The 27,688-nt window shown below is 42.9% G+C and overlaps 1 protein-coding gene across 4 annotated transcripts in view; it reads left to right on the forward strand.

The window, feature by feature from the left end:
* Positions 1–27,688, forward strand: part of LOC144761284 (cysteine-rich secretory protein 3-like) — a 410,824-nt gene that overhangs the window by 321,954 nt on the left and 61,182 nt on the right. For all 4 annotated transcript variants that reach the window (XM_078646732.1, XM_078646731.1, XM_078646734.1 and 1 more), the window contains one exon: positions 10,053–10,138. In XM_078646732.1, coding sequence (XP_078502858.1) covers positions 10,053–10,138 — 86 coding nt within the window. The remainder of the gene's footprint in view (positions 1–10,052; positions 10,139–27,688) is intronic.

Consider the following 27,688-nt stretch of genomic DNA (forward strand, 5'->3'; position numbering starts at 1 on the left):
AGCTAATTTCCAAGCTCAGGGTGGAACATTTTCCCTACTTGGGGATTATATTAAATTATATTCTTAGCTGGCAATCACTCTTCAAAAAAAGTAGGGAGTCTAAAGAGGGCTACATTGGGCTTGAAAAATGTTGCTAGTCGGCTGGGGTGTAGAGCTCAGGCTTTTCTTTCAATCTGACTCCAGGTGTAATCCAGCCTTGAGGCCTTTGCCCTTGGTGTTTCTTAGTATTCCTCTTTTCCTTTTCACGTGACAGTTCCAGATCAAGGCATACCTGGCAATGTTTGATGTGGGCTTGTGGAGGGTGTGACCTATACAGCATGAGCGTCTTTTTAGGATTTCTTCCTGAGCAGGGAGTTGGAAAGTCTGCTGCCATAGTCATTGCTGTTGATGGTGTTTGGTAAGGGAATTTGGAGGCTTTTCCTCAGACAGGTGTTGATGAATGTCTGGACTTGGTGGTGACCTCTGTTATCTTCCAAGTTTCTCTCCATATAGAAGGAGCAATTTTACGTTGGTGTTAAAGGCTTGATCTTGGTTTGCAGTGTTAGGTCTTTGGAGCTCCAGATCTTCTTCATCTGGTAGAAGGCAGCCCTTGCTTTGCTGAATTTTGCCTTGATATTGGTGTCTGTGTTGTCCTGCTTGTCTACAAAATTGCCCAGGTAAGTGAAGGTCTAAAACTCTTCTAGTGCATCGCCTACAAGACGGACTGCAATTTCGCTGACTGTGCTACCCTTCAGGATCTTGGATTTTACCCTGTGGATATTGAGGCCAATTTGTGCTGATGTGGCTACCACAATGTTGGTCATCTCTTGTATCTGCAGATGGGTATGGAAGAGTAGACGGCGGTCTGATGTCAGGTTTGCTCACAGGTTCCCTACCTATGACGAATGAGTGACTACAGGATGGTGCCTCCCACCAGCTATGCATGGCATCTGAATCATTAAAATATAGGGTTTTACATGGCATGACAGCTTAGATAGGCTAGGATACCACCAGCCTGGTGAAGGCCCTAGACCCACGTGGGGTTTTAAGGTGGGCCAAAACATGTTGGCTTTATTATGGTCTTTTTATGAAATTGAAAATCAATAATAAAACCCAAACTCTGTTTTTAGTTATGTCTTGGGTACTCACTTATTAAAGGAAAGGTCCCTGGGTTTACCTTTAGACATTTTATCTCTTACCTTTTAGATCCTTGCCACATATCCAGCTACAAATGATATAAGTCTACGCTGGTTGTACCATCATACCAGGGTGTAGATAGGCACCGATAATGAAGCATGCACTATTAAATGGGTGAAGAGTCTACTACAAAATTGTTGGATTTTCCCCATGACTGTCCCTTCTGGCAAGTTATCCTAGCTTCCCTTTTGTGTTTGTTATTATAAATGGGAGAATAGGGCCTGGTCATCTGCAAAGTACAGGTCGTCGAGTCGCATCAAAGGTATCCACTGGATCCCATTTCTTCTTCTTGCTGTGGATGTCTTCATGAGCCAGTCTATGGTCAGCAGGAAGAAAAAAGGTGAGAGTAAACAACCCCGGTGGACTCCAGTCCTCATTTGGGAGGCTTCCGTGAGTTGCCCTCCATGGACTATCTTACAGGTCATTCCCTTGTAAGATTTCCTGATGATTCTTATAAGTTTATCTGGCACACCATAGTAGTGGAGGAGTTTCCAAAAAGTCCCTCTATCCATGCTGCTGAATGCCTCCTCATAGTTGATGAAGTTGGCATAGAGGGGGGAGTTCCATTACATTGACTGCTCAATGATGATGATCAGTGTTGCAATTTGGTCTTTGCAGGATCTATCTTTCCGCGAGCCAGCTTGTTGGTCTCGCAACTGAGCATTGACTTGTTCCTTCATTCTGTTCAGGATGATTCTGTTGAATACTTTTCCTGGGATTAATAGAAGAGTTATACCTCTGTAGTTTGCACAGTTACTCAGGTCACCTTTCTTGGGGATCTTGATGAAATATCCCTCCTTCCAGTCTGATGGCACCTTTTCCTCATCCCAGGTCCTTCCAAACATGGCCAAGAAGTCAGGTACTCACATTCTAATCCCGAACAGGACTTCATATGCAGTACAGTCCCACAGGGAAAGTCTTGGCATGTTGTTTACTGCCCTCTGGACTCAATATAGGTGATTGACACAACTGCCAACCCAACGTAATACAACAGTTTTTAAGAATTTTTTTAAGACCAGCTTTTTCCTCTCCGCAATCAAATTTCCCTCCTATGATACAGAGAGGAGAACCACAATGCAACATCCAAACTTCTAATGACTTCGTTGTAAGCCTGTGAGCTGAACACAGGGTCACAGTCAGAATGTAATATACCAATTGTGTATGTCCCTATGAAGACTTGCAAATCCTTTATAACAGTTTGGGCTTCTGCAGAGCGCCGAAGCCAAACCCACAGGAATCTAGAGCGTGAATCCATTGCCACCAGGATTTACATGTAAGCCCTGTCAGATTGTATGGGGCAACAGTGGTCCTAATAGACACATGTGAGATGTCTATCTGATATCAGTAATGGTGTTTGTGGTGGATGTGCTACGGTGGAACCTTTCATCTGCTGACAGATATTGCACTTAAGGATATAACCCTTGGTCGGTTTAGTAAGACCGGACCTCCAATAACGCTGCTTCAGTAATTAGTAGTTGCAGCGATACCTGCATGGGCTGAACCTAGACCCTCGTGTGCAGCTAGAATTCATCCTAATCTGCGATCCAATGTGTGGTATTACTCTATCCCCCACTACTGGAATTTGACCATAAGGAATATTTTGTGCATCTAACTTGTAAGAATACTTGAGTAGAAAACCTTTTGGCAAGGCTGAGCTGTTGTTGTTTGTAGCATTCACAGCTATCCATATCTGTCCTTCTATTCTCATACTAGAACGAGTGATCGCAGCAATGGCAGTAATTTGCACTGTCACCTTGGTGGCTTCATTAGCCAGCGAATTCTATTCAATGTGTACACCAACATGCTGATAATGAATGTGGGAATTACATGAGCCGTGGCAAGCATTTTTCAGCTTTGCCACTTATTCCACAGCAGTTTGTGCTTTATTGGGCAACCTTTGGAATCTCTAAACCCATTCTGTCCCCAAGGGAGAAGATATTCATTTTATGACTGGATGCAGTAAAAAGAATCACACACAATAAGTGTGGGTAATTCCCGATCATTACTGTTTAGTGTCAGCATCAGGGTTGTTAGTTCTGCTGACTGTGCCATGAAATCTCCTAGAAACTGTGTCTGTGTATTGCTAAGATGAAACTTTCCGGTACGCATGCGTCCTTTCACAATTGCACATACTGCGATGTGTTGCTATTTACTTGCTATGGTCAAGCTGGGCAGATGAGCATTGTAAATCATGTATTCATACTGATCTAGAGGCATTATTTTATTTGGGAGAGGATATTCTTGTTTGTATTGCAGGAATGCATGTGATTTAATGTAGAATCAAATTTGTAGTCTACATCAGTTGCAGTGAGAGAATTAGCCCATTGCGTCCGGATCGGATGCTGTCCTTTTGTATTGGAACACTTGCTTTGGTAACAGCCTCTAAGGTTAGTACTGGAGTCACAACAATTATGCGTTTCCCCTGAGCTAGTGTTCTTTCTATCACTACAGCAGTCTGTACTGTTTCAGTATCATTTCTGTGGATGCAAAATGCATCTCAGCGTTTTGTGTGCAAATGAGATTTGTATACAATGGGTAAAGTTTTGTCTTCAGTGAAGGTGAGGTAAGTATACCCTGCTTCACACCCGACTACACGGGTCACCAAATTAGTAGTGTATACAAGTGTGTGTAAATGTTTGGAAGCTATCATGTCCGCTTGTTCGGAACAGAGAGTTTCTATGTGTTCCTGTGTCCAATGTTAAACTGAAAACTCAGGTCTGAATAGGTCGTAGAAAGGTTTAACCTTTTCTGCATAATCTAAAATGTATGTTCTGACAAAATTTAAGAATCCTAAAATGGACGGTAAGCCTTTCTGAGTTTTCAGAGGTTGGAGCAGCGCAACATTTTCTAAAAAAATTAGCTGCCAGGCTTGTTTCTTCACTTGATAACTCATATCCCCAAAATAGGACATGAGGTGGGCAATTTTGTATTTTTTAAAGTTAAATTTGCAGCCTACAGTGGCAAAACCCAAAATTACGTTGTTCACCCTGTGCAAGTGATCCAATCATTAATCATCTGTCAGATAATTATCATCTACATAAAACAATGCCTCCTCATCACAATTTTGAAGTAACTCTGGTACTCTTGCTGAGAACAACCCAGGGCTATATTTATACCCTTGAGGGACTCTACAGAATTGCAGTTGAAAGGGGAGCACGGAAGATGCTGTCAAATATTTGATTTCAGGCACTATATTTTGGTAAAGGAATCCATTTGAGATATCTAGTGTTGCTTTGTATTTCTTCCACACAATGTTATTCATTGATGCAGCACTATGTGCATTTTATCGTCTAAAACTAGACAGCATGAATTGTCGGGTTTCATTACAGCAAACAAAGGATTATTCATGGAAGAGGTGCAATTTCAAATCACACCTTTGTATTCAAGTTGATCTAAAATCTTCCTGACCTTTTTCTTTGAGTGATGTTTTATTGAGTACTGCCTCTGTGGTGTAGGAGTTGCTTCAACTGGGATTTCATGGTGAGGTAACTCAGAATCACATCCTACATGATTGCAGTATAGTGCGGGAGCTAGCGCTAATGCCCACTCCTGTGCATATGTATGTTTGAGTGGCTCTGGAACAAGGTCGGAGAAAGCTGGTAATATTACATGTTCCCTCTTTGGGCATTCCATGATGAACTCAGGCGGGCAATCTTTTTCAGCAACAAGTATATTGTATCCATAAGTCAGGTTCTCCCAAAATAGACCTTTAACATTTCTTGATATGTCCCTCTCCATTTGGAGGGTAATTTCGTGTAACTGATGTGGGACACTTACACTTGTATCCAGTGTTTCCACCTTGATGTGTTCAATCAAAGCTGCTGTCACCAGAAATTCAATCAGGTTATGGCAAGCTATTGTTACTTCTGCTGTGCTGTCTTGCATCGTCAGAGCCCATTCCCTGTTCAGTAGTAGAGTCCTCAGTAGCCAGGGCATTTCTTATTTTAAGGCCAGCTACCATCTTCTTTTTAAATTAAGGTTGACTTTTGGCTTTATCCTCTTGTTTGATAATGTAGTCTGAAGTGTGATGTATGTCTCTTAGCTTAGCTTGGCTTGCTCTTCTGGTCTGTGTTCTGACCGTCCTTCCCTCTCTGATTTTTTGATGAACCCTGAAAGGAACAAAAGGAACGTGTATCAGTATTTATTATTTATTTATTCAGGAGATTTATAATGCACTTGAATCACCCCCGGAGGAGTATCTCAGCGCAGTATCCTGATAACTGCCAGGTTTTTAAATATTTTCACGGTTTCTAAGACTATATTTTCTATCAGAGGGCTCCTGTTGAGGAGACCCACCCTGTGATGCTGATGCATTCTGCCTATTACATTTTGATTGTTTGTTGACCCAGTTCTCTTAACAAGAATCAGGTGCTTGCTTTGAGTTCTCCTTTTCAGAGTTACCTGTTAATTGTGGTTTCACATGACTAGCTCCCAAGTTAGCTCTACCCAGCTAAGCATAGGTATCTTAGATAATCTTAGGTAGTTCTCATTCCTGTTGTGCAGGAGTGCATTCCCTCAGGCATTGGTATAAAGACACCGCTGCTGCCTCCCCTTTTATTATAGCTAACATAATTGTTGATACCGGGGCAAAATTGCCTATCAATTTCATCCCAAAGTCCTGGGTAGATTCTACCCCGTACTCATTCTGTATTTGTTTCAATAATTCTGGTGATTGTTATTGAGGGGGTACCATGAGTGATTGGTATAAACAGCAGCAAAAATGTTACCCAAAGTGGTACAATCCTCGATCGAGGGAGCTAATCCCATTGGCAAACATATTGATAATATTCTGTGTTTTTACTGTGGACCCATATGGGGTAATACAGCCTCAAGCTGTGCTATATTCTGTGCTATCCAGAACAGCATTTGCTCACGTTAAGTGGGTTTTCTTCCCATAATCGCATTCAGCATTTGTGGGGTGATTTTTGTTGAAGCTCCTTGCGGTTGACCAACTTGAGTGACCCTGGCAGGTTGAATTGTACGTGTACACATTACGAACTGTGTGAGGTTTCTGTACAGTTTTATTATCTCTTTGTAAAATGTCCGTACATCTTCTGTTGTCTAGGTATCAATTTCTGTATTTGATTTGGTGTGTAAGCAGCTAAGCCTCGCCAGGTCGCTCCTTCTCTTCTGAGGGGACCGAGTCTCACATTTGTTATGGTGTGGGTGACAGTGTCTTTAAACCGATTCATATGATCTTGGTAGGTTAACAGGACTTCTATGTCCTTGCAGGGAGAGTATTCTTCAGGTGTCGCATCTGGAATGTAAGTATGAAAAACCTTAGTGTGTGCATCTGCAGGTGGAAATTTGATCCATGAATAGATTACCTCTGTCCTGAATGCCTCGTGTACCTCAATCATGAAGGTAACATGTCCACCCATTGCTGGGAGGCCATAATCTATTGATTTCACAGTGATTGCATGTCTGCAGTTTTCTGAAATGTTAGGAGCACCTTCCTGCTCAGCGTCCTCAACACTAGCACCACTCGTACCAGCATCTCCTTTCTGAGACACTGTGGGAGGAAGTATTAAAAAAGAGATACGGTTTTGCACAATGTCTGGAACTTTAATCCTTCGAGCTTGAAGACGTCTACAGCCAATAAATAGGATACACCCACTCAGCCGTGGAAGATTTTCCCTTCCTACTCCAGATATCTCTGGCTAAATGTGATTTGGAGTCTCTGAGAGGACGGAACTACTCAGATTTGACCGTTAAATAAGAAACAGCCCCATGTTGGATGCCATGTCATGTAGTTCCTAAAAATGCATAGGACCTGCGTGTTTAGATAACATAAACTAAGGGATTGGTGTCCAGACTGATTCCAGATACCCCAAAAGGATACGTCTGCACTTTATGCCACTGCATTCTAAACTACACTACTCCATTTTGTGCCACTACACTCTACACCACTGCACTATATACTGCACCACTCTATTTTACTCTATGCCAGTTATCTAAGCCACTCTACTCTAAACTACTGCACTCTATGCCAATGCACTTAACACCACTTTACTCAAAACCAAAGCACTCAGCGCTACTGCACTCTGTCAACTACTCTGCATCCACTGCACTCTACACCCCAGCATGCTACATCACTGCATGATTTTCTACTTTACACCAATGTGCTCCATGTCACTGCACTCTATGCCACTGTAGTCTATGCTACTGCTCTATGCTCCCCAATACTCTGCACCACTCTACTCTATGCCAGTACAATCTATGCAACTGCACTTTATGCCACTGTACTCTACTCTGTTTCACTCAACTCTATGCCACTCTTCTGCACTCTAATCCAATGCACTCTACACCGCTATACTCTACGTCCCTACACTCTGCATCACTCCATGCCACTCAAATCTATTCTACATTTCACTGCACTCTACAGCACTCTACTCTAAACCACTGCCCTCTACTCCACTCTAAGCTACATCTCTGCAGTCTACCCTTCACCACTCGACTGTACCCTGCACCATTCCACTCTATGCCACTTCACTCTATTTTGAAACAATCTACTCTATGCCACTGCACTCTATGCGCCTCTACTCTACGTCACTGCATTCAACGCCAATGAACACTACACCACATTAATCAAAACCAATGCACTGAACACAACTGTACTCTACGCCCCTCTACTCCATGTCACTGCACTGTACACCACTTTAATCAAAACCAATGCACTCTACGCCAATGTTGTTTACACAACTGTACATTATGCAACTTCACTCTAGGTCACTCTACTCCACTCTATGACACTCCACTCTACAACTTTACTCCACTGTACTCTATGCCACTCTACAACACTACTACATTCTACGATGCTCTAGGCAACTCTCTCTCATGCCACTCCATATCACTTTACTCCTCTCTATTCTACAACACACTGCTCTACTGTGCTCCATTTCTCTACACCACTCAAATCTGTGACACTCTATGCCTCTCCACTCTACGGCAATCTACTCTCCTCTCTGCCACTCAACTCTAAAACATTCTACTCCACTCTACGCAGCAACTTCTACACCACTCTACTTAGCTCTACACCACTCCATGCCCCTTCACTCTAGGGGGCTCTACTACACTCTGACACTGTACTCCACTCAAATGTACTCTATTTTACATCCCTCCTTTCTACTACACTCTACACCCTTCAAAACACTCCCCAACACTCTACTCTATTCCATACTACTCCATAGCACTCCACTTTATGACACTCCATTCCACACCACTCTCCTTTACTGCATCTTTTAGCCATGCTGAACAACAGCCATGCTGGTGTACAACATCGCTAAACCATATTGTCAATATTGCGTAGATGAGACCTATTGCCAGTGTTTGTTGTTAGGTGTCTCTCTTTCTATTCGTGCACATTTACGTCTCGCACGAAAAAGTGACAATAAAAGCAGTCCATAGGATGACTCATGCAACACGCACCACTGCTCACTACATTTTAATTGACAACAGAGTTTTCCTCTCCCATGCAATTAACAGATGTAAATACACGAATAGAACATGTGCATTAGAAGAAGGTCGTTACCACATGTTCAGAGTAGAGATGCTTATCATCAACGTATGCTGAAAATAAGCAATTCAAACAACTTTGATGAGGTCAAACTAGCATCAAGCCACACATTAGAGCACTAATAGCAGAAGACATGTGCTACTACCTGCTCAGAGGTGAAACACTAATCACCCTGGATGCTCTGAAAAGACATTGAATACTAGACAGAAGCAGCTCCTGAGCATATGCAGATCATTTCCATCTGTTTCATGGCTATGGTTTTTCATGAGGCATTCGTTTGAGATTAGTGTATGCCTCATCTTCCTGGTCATTCACTCTTGGCATTAATCAGCTGCACAGAAAGAGATGCACCTGCTAGCTCATGCAACTCAAGATACTAATCATCTCATTTTAATTGATGCCATATTTGCATTGCTATTTCCTTTACTTCGCTATTAAAAAACGAAATGCACTAACATAGCTAATACAGTAGATATATTTGACTACCATGGACAGTATTACGAAAGTGCCTCAGGGGCACAATGGGCATTAGAGCCAGCTTTGCGCGCCCTGGGGTACTTTGGTATTGAAGAAGGGGGCTGCATACAGGTGTGTGCCCCCTTCTATAATACATATAGCACTGGAGCACATATAGCGCCAGCACTATTATCAGAAGGTATTCCCTCATTTGCATGGAGCGTGGACCCATGCAAATGAGGGAATCCCTTTGCCTCTGCACCCGTTCTGTATAATAGATGCGGGCCTTGGGGCAAAGAAGCTGCCAGAAGGTGCACTGACAGTGTGCCATCGAAAAGGTAGCGCACTGTCAGTACGTCCCCTGATGGCAGCTCCCATCCGAAAAGGGGTCCAGACATTTCCTTGAAGGCAGTTGCAGACACTAACTGCAGCTGCATGCAAGGGGATCTCTCTCCCCTCTTAAAAGTGAAGGCGGGTTGCTGCCTGCATAGTAAAACAAGGAGCGGGTGCTTCAACGCCGCTCCGTTTTTCACTTGAATGTCCTGCACTGGCAACAGGGTAAGTTCGCGCAATTTCAGGCAAAGTTTGAGGTTTTCAGGGCATTGTGGATCAACACCTCATGGGATCCACACAAGGTATACCACTCTAGATTCCTGTGGATGTCTAGCTTTTAGAAATATCTAGGTTTGGTAGGTCACCAGTCACCAATCTTTATATTTCCTACGATACTTATGCAAAATATTACATTTATTAAATCATGATATTAACAGGAAATTTGAAAACATCTGCAATTCAGAGTTTAATTTCATTCTTAAATCGAATTGCTTCTGATTGTATTATTTAAATGATATTTAAATGATATTAGCACTGATGTCATTTGTTTGATTTTTATTTATTTATACAGGTTGTTTGGGCAAGGTCTTTTCAGATCGGGTGTGCTGTTGCCAGATGTAAAACTTTCTACTTATATGTTTGCGACTACTGTCCTGCGTAAGTACTTATGTGCAGTTTTTCTTTTTCTAAATGTTACTGTACTTGTATTATGTAATAAGGAAAATACGATGAGCAATTTCCAAAATATTTTGCATAAAGCATGTTCAAAGGGCTGCAAAAATTGGTGCATGTCCCATCCGCCCACCTCTGTGTTCATCTCTCCTATCTCCAGGGCCGGGGTGGGTGGTCTTTGTGGTGGTGGTACAGGTCCATTCCGGTGCACAGACATATCGACTCCAAAATATCGTTTGGACAGAATATCGAGTTTTAAATATCGTTTGGACAAAATATCGACAGGACAGAATATCGACAGTCAAAATATCGTTTTTAAGGTAAGTGAAGTAATATCGACTGTAAATAATATAGAAAGTGAAAATATCCAAGTATATAATCTAGATAGTAAAAAATATCGTTTTTTAAATAATATTTAATTATTTATAGTGTTTTTATGTTATAATATGTGTGAAAAGTGTCATTTTATGTTATAATTATTTTTAATTAATGATTTTTTTTTTATTATTGTGTAATTTTATTCTGTAGCGGGTTGTGGGTTTATAGGGGAATAGGGTGGGAAGTATTTTAATTATAATTAATTAAATATGTAAATTTATTAATTGGTAGTAATAATTAATTAATTGGTAATTAAATAATATTTGTTAATTATTTAAAATTTAATTGGTAATTAATTTAATTTAATTGAATAATTGCTAATTATGTAAATTAAAATAATTTATTTCCTGTAGTGGGTTGTGGGTTTATAGGGGAATAGGGTGGGAAGTAATTTAATTATAATTAATTAAATATGTAAATGTATTAATTGGTAGTAATATTTAATTAATTGGTAATTAAATATTATTTGTTAATTATTTAAAATGTAATTGGTAATTAATTTAATTTAATTGATCAATTGCTAATTGTGTAAATTTAAATAATTCATTTCCTGTAGCGGGTTGTGGGTTTATAGGGGAATAGGGTGGGAAGTAATTTAATTATAATTAATTAAATATGTAAATTTAATAGTTGGTAGTAATATTTAATTAATTGTTAATAAAAAAATATTTGTTAATTAATTAAAATGTAATTGGTAATTAATATAATTTAATTGATTAATTGCTAATTATGTTAAATTAAAGGGGTATTTTTAGAGTTCAGGGTCAGTTTTTGGTTTTTGGGTAAAGGGGTATTTTTAGGGTTCAGGGTCAGTTTTGGGTTTTTGGGTAAAGGGGTATTTTTAGGGTTCAGGGTCAGTTTTTAGTTTTTGGGTAAAGGGGTATTTTTAGGGTTCAGGGTCAGTTTTGGGGTTTTGGGTAAAGGTTTTTTTTTTAGGGTTCAGGGTCAGTTTTGGGTTTTTGGGGTACAGGGGTACAGTGTAAAAATAAAGTAAAATTACATTTACATTAATTTAATTTAATGAAATGAAATTAAATTAAATTATATTAAATTAATTTTAAATAATTTAAATTATAAAAATTATTATATACTTACCAATACTTACGTTGTAATGGTAGTGCGTTGTAAAAGTTGCGTTGTAACTCGATATTTTTGTACTTACCTGTTTGTAGATAGAAACTCGATATTTTGTCTCTCGATATTTTGTCAACGATATTTTTGTTGGTCGATATTCTGTCCCTCGATATTATTTCAGTGATCCCTGTATCTCTCTGTAAACCAATGCAGTATGCTAGAGCACAACATACAAGTCCTGGACGTCATAAATGTCAATTTACCCCATTTGAAGGATTTCACCCTCTTTTTTTACTTCTATTCCTCCACACCCTTATCAACCTCCAAACAAAAGTTCACTCTACATTCACTCTACATTCACTTTAGTGGGATCACCCTCTTGAATGCCTGATTTCATCCACATTTTGAGACATGAGTTTGAAAGGTATGGGGCATGCTGAGGGAAAATTCATAGCACCTTAGAGAGACTACTTGTATGTAGGTACAGGAAATGCACACTGCTTTAAGAATGTTTATGTAAGCCGAATTCACACTATGCAAACAGTATATTTGTCTATCCTGATTCTGAATACAATTTTTCTTGTGCACCCACGGTGATTTAATGTTTACAAAGCATTTCTAAATTGATCCAACCCATAGTAAAATGTGTGAATGAAAGTCACTGAATCTCACAATTGTTAGCTAAATGTATCTAGCAGGTCAAGGGACAGGAGGGGTATTAAGGGAACAGGGCGTCCGAAGCCGGTCTTTCTGAACCAAATGTTCTGCATGCTGCACTCTCCAAAGAGAAAACACACACAGCCACTCCCCTAAAATCTGGTATGGTGCCTTGTGTGGTGTGAAGAAAACGGGGAAAAACAGTGATTATAGGTATAGTCTTTCCCTAGCAGAAAAAACATCTAGCTGAGTTCAGTATATCCACTTGGGTAAGGTTCGACACATGCATTGAGACATCCTTCGCCAAACAAATCCACGTATGTCCTGGCAGTGGCAGAAACTCAAAGGAATTTAACTTAAGAGGAGCTGAAATACTCAGGAAAGGCCATGGAAACTACATTTAAAATATTCTACAGATATGTGAAAAAGAGGCCTGACCTCATGGTAATATAAAATATTAAAGTAGCACAGCCAAGAAAAGAGCCAAAACCTCTAGCAGAACTATCAGATCAAGTAATGAACTCGAAAGAGAGAAATAGCCTATCAGGTTATAATCAAGCAACTCTGGTTGTAAAAGGGTTTTTTAATTCCCTGCTACCTAGCTGGACATTTGGAAAACATCAATTATGTGTATTTGCAAAAATGAATTCACAGCAGAACTCTTCTGATTTCACTGATATTATGACTGCTGAAAGGGGACAACATCCCTGGAGTAGTCGTGCGGGAATGAGACATTGCAGTGAGAATTATACCACGAATAACACTCTTTAGTTCCTCATTTCTTAGGGGATTCTACGGATTTATCCCAAATAGAGATAAACAAACCTCTGTTACTCCTAAATCAGGGAGTGTAATTAATACCCCTTTACCAGAAACTAGTAATAAGGGGGCATATTAGCAAGAACCCTGCGTAAAATTATCGGCATTTATCGGCAGGAAACAGCCGCTAAAACAGCGATAATGGGTTTGCTAATATGCGTTATAGAATTCCAATAGAAGCCCAGGGTAGATGTGCACGACATCTAACCTGGGCTTCTATTGGAATTCTATAACGCATATTAGCAAGCCCATTATCGCCGTTTTAGCGGCTGTTTCCTGCCGATAAAACGGCGATAATTTTATGCAGGGTTCTTGCTAATATGCCCCTATGCTCCTAGCAGCATAGACAGTACAGCACATAAATCTTAAATTGTATCACGAAGAAAAATCACCCATTGCCCAGAAGATAACCTTAAATATTTCGTAAACTAATCTCATTCATTATTCATAATCATATCTTTTTTCCATTAATTGGCTGCCTAAGGATAGCTACTCTTGTGAGCTCAATGAACAATGTGCCTCATTTTGGTGTTACTGCATTTAACTAAAATAGTTTACTTGTTGACAGTCAAAGAGGTATGGTATACTCTCATAATGTTAACTATATCTAAATTGATTATTTTACGTAATGATATAGCTGCATATTAGGCAAGAGATCTAAGATGTAAACCAACACCTTATTCATCATTTTTTCTCTTTCTACGCAGTATGGGGCATATTATCAAGGACGGGCGATACATTATCGCCGCTTTTATCGGCAGGAAACTGCAGATAAAGCGGCGATAATGGGCCTGATAATATGCTCTATGAAATTCCTATCGAAGCCCATGTTAGATGTCTTTACATCTAACATGGGCTTCAATAGGAATTTCATAGAGCATATTATCAAGCCCATTATCGTCGCTTTATCGGCAGTTTCCTGCCGATAAAAGCGGCGATAATGTATCGCCTGTCCTTGATAATATGCCCCTATATTTTCCATTCAGGGCATACCTTGGTCATGCCAGCTGGGATTATTTTATCTATTTTCGGTAAAGCTATGAATGTTTTTGTGAAGGCACTCAGGGTTCCGAAGGTCATATGAATCAGTTTCCAAAATATAAATTCTTGTTCGTAATCCCCTTTAAATGTTATATATGTCTGTGAGATGTCATCCATCTCAATAGTTGTTGACGTACCCTCTCACACTGTTTGTATCTGCATTAGTGAGTGCAGGTTTTCTAATTTAATTTGGCAGGAGGAAAATTGTCTTTCTTTCAAACTCAATCAAGTTGACAGTGAATTATTCATAAACTGTAGATACTTCACATTACTTCTTTAATAACATTTGAACTCATAATGTTTATGATAAAGGTGAGACCAAATAGGCAATACATTTAAGAAACGTCTTTACGTTAGTTTCACACATGCCACTTCTCCTAAAGCAGGGCTATGGACTTTCCTCCAGTGTTTATTAGTCCAGGTTTGACCAATCCCTTTGGAATGTCATGGACAGCCTATAGGTGGGTGAACCTGAATTAATAGTCAGAATGTTTCAGACAACTTTAATGCAATCTGATAGAATATTCCTGTTTTTTCCAGTCAGGGATAATGAATACATTTAATTTTCTCTTTAAAGTTATTAAAACACATTAAGAAATTCATCTTGTAACCTTAATTTATGGACAATTAACAAAAAATGAACACTTTGCTAATAAAGTCTGTCTAAAATTAATTGTGTTGTTATGAAGATGTATGACCCGGAGGTCTTCAAGGAGTATAAAACAATACTAGCCCTTTACAAACAAGCCATTATCGCAAGGAAGTCGGCGTATTACGAGTTGAAGATTAAGGAGGCCAGTGATACTCAGAAGGAGACCTTTATTGTGCTGAGAGAATGGAGCCAAAAGCATGAGCAGAAGGCTACTGCCAACTTGGAAGACTGTAATAAGATACAGAACTTCTTCCTAATGAAAGTTAAGGATATCCTATTGGAAATAGAAAATAACCATATTAGTTCATACCCCCTGCTAGTGAAGGAATCACCTGTATTTCAGGGTGAAAATCTCTCACTATTTCCGGCACTAGACTAAGACTCTCTGGAACACATTATGACCAAAGTAAAATCAGGGTCACCAGAGGACCTTTGCCCACCCAAGTTCAAAATGACTCTCTCTGTGGTGGCGATGGAACTCCTCTCCTTGCAAAAGCAGTCCCTGGCTACTGGGAAGATCCCACTTAACTTTAAAGGAGCATTGGTAACTTCGCTACTGAAGGAAGCAGGGCCAAATGCCTACAACCTGAAGAACTGTCGGCCAATATCCAGGCTCCCCTTCATGGCCAAAGTAGTGGAACAACATGTGCTCAGAACCCTTTCCCTATTTTTAGAGGAACAGCAGCTGCTCCATATCCAGCAAGCGGGCTTCAAGGCCCACCACATTACAGAGCTAGTGATGCTCCCGGTGCTGGATGAGCTTAGGCTTGCAGCCAATAGGAAGAAGTCTTCGGTGTTGATCCTATTGGATCTTACAGCCTCTTTTGACACTGTGAACCTCTGGTGCAGTGTACCATTGGATCTAATCCTTTCTGAAGGATCAGACAAAAAAAGTTTTGCTGGGGGACTGCGTGTCCAGAGAAGGCGCTTGGCTCCTCTTAAATATTTATCTTTAGCCACTGGTAGCAGCACTAGCACAACTGGAATGTCAGGTGTTTAACTATGCAGACGACACTCAACTGATCCTTCGGATCGATAACTCTTCGTAGGCACAGTCCAGCGTTCAGATACATTCTGAGGTTTCCAACACATTGGATGACCACTAACTCGCTTAAAGTAAACTTGATAAGACAGAGGTTTTAGCAATTACCACAGGGGGCAACCCTTGGTCTAACTTATTTTGACCAAAAGAGCTAGGCACTACACCGATACAGGTGCAAGTTGTGAAGAGTCTAGGCATTACGTTGGTCACTACGCTAGCGCTGACAAAGCCGGTGACTACTGTGGTAGGGAGCTGCATGGGCATTATGAGGCAACTGCGGAAATTGGTATCCTCTTATCATTTTCCACTATGTGCACTGTAGTGACAGCACTGATTGTGTCGCGACTGGACTACGGTAATGCACTATATATTGGGCTACCAGACAAGCTGTCAGGGAAGCTGCAAGTAGTCATGAATGATGCAGCGAGATTGATTTTCAAGTTCCCAAGAAAATCGCATGTCACACCTCTGCTACAGCAGTTGCACTGGCTCCCAATTAAGCAGCGGGCCAGGTTTAAGGGCCTATGTATTGCACACAAAGCCCAGTATGGGACAGCACTGGAAGGCATTAAGGACAGCCTGAAGAGATACACACCAAGACAATGCCTCCGATTGTCCGAGGCAAGCCTGTTGTTCAGCCTACGGTTTGACAAAGTCACCGTGGGTGGACAAGCTTTTTTAGTTTTGATCCCCCAGTTATGGAACAAGCTGCTGGAGAGTTTGCACAGGGAAGTCACTCTTTTTCTATTTAGGAAAAAGCTAAAGCCTTTTTTGTTCAAACAGGCTTTTGAACAAGATAAGTTCTGACTGAGAAGAAACTGGAATGGGTAACTCCTGGTATTGTTCTGTATTCTCTCGAAAGCGCGTAGAGACCGTTGGTGATTTTGCACTATACAAGTGTCAGTTAATATAACATAACACAACATGAAGCCAAATTACTTAGATTAAATTAAAAGTGAAAGATAAACTGTGTAAACCATAATTTCTGTCACAACAAATTGACACATTTGTGTTGACAGTGTATACAAAATATATGTATTACAAATTTTAAAAAAGATAAAACGTTCAATCTACTGTTGTGAAGTGCCAAGATACTGCATTAATAAATGAGGTTAAAAAAAGCTTGGAGGCTGAAGCAAAGCAGAAACCAGCAGTATACACTCAAAGGAAATGGATAAATGCTCAGTTTATAGAAACTAAAAAAACATTTACACCAATCTTTCTCCTGTATGTTTACCCTTGGCTTCCGGGAGCCCTTCACTCCAGAAAGGGTCAAGTGTGTCACTGTACTATACAAGAACTTCACCCATTCTGACTATTAGTCAGGGATTAATCAACATGACTTGAATTTGTATTACTTCTTCTACTGTAGGAATATCAGTTACTCCCGAAAGCAGAGAACACTATACTAACTTAAATTGGATATAGACTTTACAGTCCATCACCTTCGTTTTGAACATGTTTTGTAAATCTTTATTGCATCTTCTTCAAGGTCGTGCATAGCATCATGATACTCAGCATAATAGAAGTAATATCAGTCAATAGCCACATCATGGGTGCGATAACCTGATTATTTCACATATTGTAACATTGCTGTAGGAGACATTTTAATGAACTTAACAATGAACAATTTTATTTAACTAAACTTAGCCGGTTTGGTAGTAGCATAAAAAACAATAGGATACTAAATTATAAAGGAACATTGAGCAATATGTGTTGGGAGGTGGGATAAGAAGGGGCGGATAACCCACTAAAATGCATACAGCGAACATCTGCTTGGCCTGAAGGCTTGTGAATCCAACCTAAGGATATAGGCACAACATGTTAGCTAATAGACCTCTAATGCAGACTTTTTGGATTAGTAGTGATCTGGGAGTCTGGAATTTACTGTGGCAAATTATTATCTGTGCCATACCCAGATAGGACAGTCACCAAATTGTCCCATTGACAAGCTATTAGATATTTTCGCAGTCCTTTTTTTCTCTTCTCTGTGTAGCCCGTTTTTGAATATCTGTTACGCTTTACATGATAGTTTGGACTTCCACCCAGTGTAATGTTGCTTTGAGCCATTCGCAATGGGTAATGGTGCACAGGCCTCTCATGACATTGTTATGGCTTTACTTGCTATGAGTAGGGCCAGATGTAGGAATTTGGTCTGAACAACCCCAAAATGTCTCCGGATTTCCATAAAGTCTGCCACTATCTAGAGATTCTTGTGTACCCCCACTTCATTTGCAAAACCTTGCATGTATTATAAGATATTGTGGACAGGGTATAATCTGTGGACTTTGCTTCGGGCATGTGCAAAGTTTCAAATGAATGTATTTAAATCTGGTTTTGCAGGACACTCTAAAGAGTATACTAGGGCTTGTTCCCACACATTGTCATTAAATTTCCTTGTACACAGCAATAGCCTAAATCGCTGAACGGATTTACAACAAATTTGGCAGAAGGTAGTTCTAGGTCCAGAAAGAGCGTTTTTTGTGTTTTGGGGTAAATCCATTAAGAGGGTTTTGAGGAATTAATGCAAAAATCTATTAGGGACCTGGAGGCTTCGCGGATCCCAGAAAATCTCAAACTGAGAATTGATTGACTGCCACCACCTAAATCAGAAAGAGTTAGCAGTCATCTTAGGACTGACACCCTAGGCGGAAAACCTGCCTGGGCCCAAAAATACAAAAACAAAATTGTTAAAATTTTTGCCGCAAATTTGTGAAGGATCCACATATTCTAGGCAAAATGTTATTAAAAAAACCAAGTACGGTTTTGTCGCACTTGTGGTTTTTTTTTTAGCCCTCCGGTTGGCCTTGTCCTGGGGGGAAGAGTTGTTTACTTTTGGGAGAGGGGGTGAGTGTAGCCCCTCCCTCCCACACCCAATTCTGGTCTCAGTGACCCCAATCCCCGTAGCCTGGCACCGCTTTTTGGAAAGTGGGGCCTGTGGCCCCACTGTGCCGTTTTAGGCCGCAAGGACCTTATCCCCCAGAGTCCAGCTACCTTTATAAAGGTTGAGTGGGGCATGCAACTCCCCCTAACAGGGCAGATTTCTGCCCCGGGAATACTATCCCCCTGGGCCCACCATGATAAAAAGGGGAGGTGGTCACCACCTCCCTCCTCCAGTCTCTTGAGCCTCGCGGACCCCATCCCCAGGGGCCACTAACTTGAGAAAAAGGGAGGAGACTTACATCTCTGAGCCATTAATGGCCACAGGCACCCCATCCTCTGGGGCTGGCTCAAGTGCTATATTCGAGGGAGTCCATCCCCGGGACATAGTGCTTTCCCTCTCCACACTGGCTCATGCAGGGAAACCTGTATTTGCTCTTATGCGGGGTAAGAGCACTTGCATCCCTACTCCCTCTCTGTTCTACGCTGCCTCCTGCTTTTTAAATAGATATTTTACTTCTTTTAAACGAATTGCTGCTTGATTTGGTTTTACTTACCGACACACTCGCACTTTGCACATTCTCTCTCCCTCTGACGCCCTTTGGTTGCCTCGCGCTCCCCGGTCCACCACGGGTTTTACCCGATTGATGTGGAGGGAGTGCCAGGTGGGTTCTACTTCCGGGCTAGAGGGTAGAAGTTCCACATAAATTACAGCGATGACAGCTTCGCGCAGTGGACGGCGGGGTAAGAGCACTTGCATTCCTACTCACACTCTGTTCTACGCTGCCTCCTGCTTTTTAAATCGATATTTTACTTCTTTTAAAGTAATTGCTGCTTGATTTCGTTTTACTTACTGACACACTCGCACTTTGCATGTTCTCTCTCCCTCTGACGCCCTTTGGTTGCCTCGAGCTCCACGGTCCACCACGGGGTTTACACGATTGATGTGGAGGGAGCGCCAGGAGGGTTCTACTTCCGGGCTAGAGGGTAGACTATCCACATAAATTACAGCGATGACAGCTTCGCCAAAGGCATGCCAAAGGCAAGCCGTCTGCGCCCGTCTGCGCCTGGACCGGGCCGAGGGCCAGAACCCCTGCCCCTCCTAAAACACGTCTAATTTATTACAATACAACAGACCTTCTTCAACTTGACACGACGGATTCCAACTGCTGTAAGCTAATACCAGGCAATATAAAAACAGCCTGTGCATGCGGCTTTTCCCTTCCTGAACCTCAGAATACCAGGGTTTTCCAGATAGCCAAACTCCCCGGAAATAGCAAGGCTCCCCTTCTAGCAAGAGCACCACCTTACAGGGAGGACTTGTACACGTCAGATCACTAGCTAAACATAAGTATGAAATTTCCCAACTCATCTCCGACCACAACCTGGACGTACTGTGTATGACCGAAACCTGGGCAGACTCAGCTTCTGACCCAGACTTTGTAACCGCTACCCCGGCAGGTTACCAGGCTCTAAGGATGGACAGGCCTCTTAAACGAGGTGGAGGGGTGGCCATTATCTTAAGGGACTACCTCCCGGTTAGATTTTACCCGACCTCCACACCCTTCTACGAGGCCTTACTCTTTATAATTGAGCTGAACACTAAACAGACTTTTAAGGGTATTCTCCTATATTGGCCTCCTGGTTTAAGGAGTCATTTCATCTCTAACCTAGACAGCCTCCTAGAAACCACCTTACAAAATGATGAATTCACCATCTTAGGAGATTTTAACTTCTATCTCAAAGATAGGAACAACAGGGAGACGGAAGCACTATTAGAGACCCAGGAAGCAGTAGGTCTCAAGTAAAAAGTCCAGACCCCCACCCACGAAGCTGGCAAAACGCTAGATGGCATCTTCACCTCAGTTAACAACCTCGCCCCTATTGATACCCAATCTCTAACCTGATCCGACCACTCACTTATCAAATTCGCACTTCCTTTCATCCCCCTGAGACCCTCCGAGGCATCCAAAACCTCTGCCACAACAAAAAGAAATTGGGAGCTTATGGATAAACAATCCCTCCGCTCCCTGCTAGAGGCATCCCGTCCTCTACTTCTCGGGCCCCCTGAAGTCTCAGCCCCAAAATATCTTTAATGGCTATACGACATCTTCAATACCGTCACCCCTTTTTAAAAAAAACTCAGGAAATAGGCAAAAACCCTCAGCACCCTGGTTTACAGAAGATCTTCGGAAAGAAAAAAAGATCTGTCGGCAACTAGAAAGACGCTGGCGGGCCAACTATTGCCAAAACGAGAAAATATTATAAAACAGCCCTATCCCATTACAAAGACCATCTAATAGCCAGCAAAAAAGAGTTTTATACCAGACAAATCGAGGAAGCAAAAAACTCATCCGAGGAACTTTTTCTAGTGGTGAACAAACACACCACGGCAAAGATTCCAGGGATCAGGAGGGGCCAAGAGTTATGTGACAACATTATAGCCACCTTTAAAACAAAAGACTTTCAGGATTCCACACATTCATTCCTGACAGAGGCCATCCATAGAGAGCACAACGCCAACACGCTGCTCACCTTCTCACCCGTCTCTTCTGACATTGTAGCCAGATATATTCAAGAATCCAAATCGGGATCCCCTACTGAACCCTGTCCACCAAAAATTCTTAAAGAAATTGCTGACCTGGTCAGTCCAGTTCTCACAGAAATGTTTAACTCCATGTTCAGTTCCGGTTCCTTTCCCTCCACCTGGAAAGATACCTCCATCCTACCTTTACTGAAAAAAACCTTCCTTGGAGCCAGCGGACCCTAATAATTATCGGCCCATCGCTCGGCTACCACTACCAGGCAAAATAATTGACAAAATAATGAATTCTCAATTGACCCAATTTATTAATGAGAACGACTCACTGGACTCCTCCCAGTTTGGCTTTCACCGCGAACATAGCACTGAGACAGCTCTGATCAAAGCTACAGAAGAGATTAGGGTGGGTATGGATCGGGGTGGCACAGCCATGCTAATACTCTTTGATCTGTCATCCTCCTTTGATACTGTTGACCATTCTCTCTTGCATGAGCGGGTCAAGAGAATAGGGGTTGGGGCGCAACACTGGCTTTGCTATCCTCCTTCCTTAAAGATAGAAGACTCACGGTCAAGATTGGTCTCTTCTTTAGGCCCTTCACTCTTAAACGTTTATGTCTCAGACCTGGCCCGATTAATTCAGAGCTTTGGCTTCTGCCTCACATCTTATGCCGACGACACTCAGATTATCGTACCTGTACATAAAAATGAGACACCTCCCACTGCACAATTTCAAAACTGCATACGCACCATCAACCATTGGATGAACACCCATTGCCTTAAATTAAACTCTGATAAAACAGAGATATTGATCTTTGGCAAGTTACTACCGAGCTGGAGTAACCTTTGGTAGCCAGCAGAGATGGGCGAACCCCCAAAACCGGCGGCGAAAGCCAGGAAACTGGGAGTGTGGCTGGATCATAAACTCTCTCTTATTCAACACACCAATGCTACAGTGTCAGCCAGTCATTTTCTCATCAAAAAGATTAGGTAGATTCTTCCATACATCCCGGCAGGATCTAGAAAAACGGTAGTAACAGCCTTAATCCAGTCTAAACTGGATTATTGCAACGGGTTATTGGGAAATGCACAAAAACAATGCCTAAATAAACTCCAAAATGTTCAGAACTCAGTGGCACGACTTCTACTCAATATCCCTGGAAACAACTCAGTCACCGCTGCAATTCGAAAGCTGCTTTGGCTCCCAGTGGAGCAACGGATTAAATTCAAGGCACTGACTTTCGCCTACAAAGTCCTGAACAAAAAAGGGGCGATCTTTCTTCAGAACCTGTTTTCCTGGTACGAACCCTCCAGACACCTCTGTTCCTCCGGCACAAAACTTCTGCAAGTTCCAAAAATCCACACTGTGCAATGGGGCGGGCACAGCTTCCACTTCTATACCTCCAAGCTCTGGAACTCTCTTCCTCTCGAGCGTAGAAACGCCCCCACTCTCATCACCTTTAGGAAGGGCCTGAAGACCTGGCTATTCCAGAACTAGCCGCCAGTGCAGACCCCCTCGCTATCCAAAGCGCCAAGACACCCATGGGTATACACGCGCTCTATAAATCAGAATAACATAACATAACATAACTTGGCAGAGGCATTTTCAAATCACCCTCCAAATGGGAGCACAACAGAGTCTGCTCCCAGCGGGCGGGAGCTTCAAAAATTCTCCTGCACTCTGGGAGCAGACTCTTTATCTTTTTCACTGCCCGCACTGAAGCGGGCAGGGTAACAGATAACATGATTGCTTCCGCCCCAAGGGAGCAGCATTATTAGCACAGGAGATGAAGTTTGTGAGGCTGAAATCAGCCAGAGTAGGGAGCTGTGTGGCCCCTTCCTCCTTTGAATGATGCCGGCCCCAGGGTATGGGGTCCCTGGGGTCACAGTCAGCCTGGGGAGTGGACCACATGCCCCTCCCCCTAATATTAATATTGGGTCTGAAGGGATGGGGATCCCAGGACCAAAATCGGCCCCTTGTATTAAAGCTGGGCCCCAGGTGATGGGACCCAATGGTTGAAATTGGCCAGTTAATAGGTATACATGCTTTTCAAACCCTCGTAATCACACACCAGGATGGGGTCCCTGGAGCCAAAAACTGCCCGGGACTGGGGTGGTGGGCCCCTTCCTCCTAAAATAATGCAGAGCCCCAGTGGATAGGGTCCCTGGGTCTGAAATTGTCATTGGGGCTGGGGGCATGTGTCCCCTCCCCTAAACAATAACATCGTATCCCAGGGGTGGCGTTCCCAGAGATGCGTGCCTTCCTCCCCCTAAAAATTTTTGCTGGGCCCTAGGGTATGGGGGTGGCCCCCTAAATGTCACACGGACACTGAGCGATGGTACCCCACCCACAGCGCACTGCTGAAGGCTGTGTGTGGTTATCTGCCTTTGGGCAGCTTGGCTACAGGCCTTGGGGCCAACCCCCAAGTTGTGTGGTTGGCTGCATGAGGAAGGCTGGTGGCAGGCTCAGTGGACAGCCCCCCAACCACCCTGCATGACTGAAGGCCCTGCACAGAGTGGGGTTGGCTGCCTTTACAGGGGTTGGCCACAGAGCATAGGGTTGCCTGTATGCAGGTGTTCGCTGCAGGGACTGGCCACAGGCATGCAATGCGGAGAGTTGGATTTACGTATTGTAATTAAATGTTACTTTAAGTTTAAAAAAACTAAAAATTCACTGAAAATAAAGGTTAAAGTGACGTTACAATTAGGTGAAATGTGCAATAACAAGGTAACGTTTTAAACTCTAAAAGACACAGAAATTCACCAGTTATAGTTATAGTTATCTCAAGTAACTATAACTTGTGCCCCCCAAGGTAACTATAGCACTCGCCCTCACCAAGCACTCCTAATTACCCCACATATTACATTAATCATTTCATCTTCCTTCACATCATTGATAATGTCAATGCAACATTTGCAGTGAAATTTATTTATTTATTTATTTTTTTTTTTTTAAGACCTTTATTTTGTACAGAAAGGATATACAAGGCTGGGCCTACAACCGATCTGGCCGGCCACAACATGTTAAAACAGTCAAAAATTCCAAAATAGTAGTCACAGAATCAGAGTAAAATTGTACATTCAATATAGTCGCTAAAAGAGAGGGGGAAGTATGAGGATCTATACGGCCAGCAATCAGGAGTAATATAGGTTCATTTTATAATATAACGATAGGGCGTATGGCAGGCTCAGCGAGAACAAAACAATATCCGGATACCCCGCACAAATCATTAACAGCCAAAGGATAAAGGGCAGTAATATAGAAATGGCAGTACTATACACATCGGTAGAAGGACAGACGTAGGAAGCACAAATCAATATGCAATCAATAATAACTTGGCGTACCCAGCACCCAATAGCACTTGAATATAGAACAGGGGGGCCGGAATAGTAATATCATTAAAACTAGCCCGCCATACTAACCTGGGGAGAAAAAGAAAAGGGGAGGGGAGGAAGAGGGAAAAGGAAAGAAAAGAAGGAAAAAAACACAGATTAAAAGAAGAGGAATGCCGCTACAGAACAAGCTCCCCATAGCAAGGAACACACATAGGAACAGGGGAATTGCAACGATGAGGGCATGGGAGTCGCATCGGAAGCAGCAGAACTTTAAGAAGAGGAACAGCGACGTCACATATCCCACCCAATCATACCACGGGAGGCAAAGGATAGACGCGGCACCCCCATAAAGAGATACAAAAGGGCCATAGAACTGAAGAAAATAAAACAACAAAAAAGACCCAACCCACCCATCCCACCCAGCACCCCTGCAGAAGGCTACGGCCTATCCTCCAAACAGCGCGCCTGTCGCCCTAAACCAGAACCCGAAATATAGTGGAGATAAGAGAGAAAAGAAACAGAAGACAAAAAAAGATACGGAAACAAGATAGTAAATAGGAGGGAGGAGCATGAGATCAAAAATAAATACGGTCGGCTACAGCCCACCCAACCATACACTACAGTACATGTGTACCAGAACGATATAGACTCGAACACGATAAAACTTTCAGAGAGGTTTCTCATAGCACTATGAATATGGGCAACTCCGCCATGAATTCGTATGCCAATAATCTTTCGGGGGCCATGCATCTCACCCCAATCCCTTCTTCACTGCATTTACCACCCACCAAATAACAGCCTGAAGCGTGCAATACGATGCGAGGCAAGCACACAAATGAAAAAGAATACGATACAGATGCTGGTCAGAAAGGTCAATGAAAAAGCAAGTGAATAAAAATTCAAGTAAGCAATCCAAATATATCAGCAACAGCAACAGGGGCAATAAAAAACAGGAGTGCAGTCTCGTCGTTCGAAAAGGCGGGAGTATACTGGCAAAATAGAAACAAGACCTCATCAAGGTAAAAACAAGCAGCAGTCCGCCATCTTTCTCAGGCACCCAGGGATGATCGGGCCCTCGCACAGTGTCTAAGTCTCCAGTTTCCGAACATCGAACAGGAGGTGCTGAAGCCGCCGATGTACAAATCCGTTGGTGGATAGCAGCACCATATTTCGGAGCCATCGAGGGGGGTGAGGCAATGGTATCACCGAGGCAAGAGGGGACCTTGAAGGAGCGTCCACCCAAGATGGCGGTGGATCGGGACAAGTCCCCAGGAGCACCGGGGGCCAAGGTCGCGTGTAAAGATCTCAAGGCAGCAAGAACGTCGCCGATTGTAGGCTCACGTCCACATGGCCATCCTTCCGTGCAATCTAGCAACCAGAGATCGCCATCAGGAGGAAATCCACAGCTCCAAACTGCGGCAGCCATTTTGTAAATTCAACCCCTTCTTCACTCTCCGCCACCCCCGGAGCAGTCCACAGATGTAGGCCTTTACAGATGTCTGGGGGGCCCCGGCAATGACCACCGCGGTGCAGAAAAGAGAGCCCCACCAAGCGGAAGGTCGCCTATGGTCGAGCCGGCGCTCCTCAGAAGTATAGCTCGAGCGCGAGGGTCCAGCGTCGATGAACGGAGCGGCGGCGGGGAAACCCCTTTACACGGTTAGTCCATGGAGCACCACGCCCCGCACCAGCCTCACGGCCGTCAAGGCAGGCCCGGTTCAGGATCACCGGGTATTTTTCACAGTGGCTCTCTCTCGTGGTGCAGTCTCTCGGCCGGGGCCAACAGTCGCCACAACGCCAGGCCGGATCCAATAGGCGAAGCCCCGGTCTCAGCTTCACAAAGGCCCCGGTTTCCGCGAGATGGCACAACTCCGGATCCTCCGCAAGTCGGAGCCTCCAGGTCAGACGGTGAGTGGGAGCGAAGTGTTGCGTTTCTCCTTCTTCGAAAATGTATCGTCTCTGGGCAGGATATGTAGCAGCAGTGGCGGCTGGTGACATTTAAAAGTGGTGGGGCGGAAACTGATGATCATACTGCACCGCAGCGAGCGAGCGTAGCGAGCGAGCCCGAACCCCCCCGAGAAAATTTTGAAAAAATAGTGGGAAAATGGTGCATTTTCAAGCAAATTTGAGAGAGCAGGAAGGTTAATACAAGTGTCCTGATATTTGTAGTAATACTCTGCCTGAATACATGCAGCTAGTGCCTGGTGCAGTATATACCAATGGATGGCATTGCAACAGGATTGGTTTATGGTATAAGTGAAAGGAAGAGGAGCTGAGGCGCATTTTATCTAATGTATCAGAGAAGGCTGATGAGTTGGGAAGGAGAGTGGTCTACATCACTACATGGCTTGTGTAGCACCAGACAAACAACTCCTATAATGATGTGGGAGAATACTATTACCTGCTTACCACTGACATGAGCTAAAGCTTGACAGATGCTCAAATGGATTGTATCATTGGAAGACTAGAGATTGTGTGTGTCTGAAGACCTCCGACTCGTTCAAGTATCTCCAGAGTTTCTCCAAGACCCTCCTGGTATTTATTTGGGTGACAGGCAGCAACTTCTGTATATTGACCCTTTACCTCTGGCAAATGCAGCAAGCTACAGATCATGCAATACTAATGCTCAGCAGACATGTTAACATTTCATTATTCAGAATGTGGACAGTGCACGAGAGATTGCTCATGTTCTTCCAGCTTAACACCCACCCATCCATCCATCTACTGAATCACCCATGCACACAAGAGCCATTCATTCATACAAGCATGCAGCTGTCCATCCATACATGTGTGCATTGCCCCACTGGGCTACGGTGGCACTATCTCAACGTGGTACTCCACGCCCCTCCTCTTGTACTAATGAGAGAATCAGGGAAAAAACAGGAGCACACTATTCGAGGATCCATCACCATCCCAGTCACACAGCAACGTTTAGTACCTATACTCGTGCTTTCCGACGACCCCTTGTGCCGGAATGAATAGCTTAATAATCGAGGCGCTCAGAAATCTTAAGTTGTTCTCAGTAGGTCATTTAGTCGTGGATGTCTGATTTACATTTTGGCTCTTGTGAGTGGGTGTCACTACAAGTACCAGAATGCAACGTGACTCACGGCCGCAAAA

Source organism: Lissotriton helveticus, chromosome 6 (assembly GCF_964261635.1).
Source record: "Lissotriton helveticus chromosome 6, aLisHel1.1, whole genome shotgun sequence".
In the NCBI taxonomy this organism is placed as follows: Eukaryota; Metazoa; Chordata; class Amphibia; order Caudata; family Salamandridae; genus Lissotriton; species Lissotriton helveticus.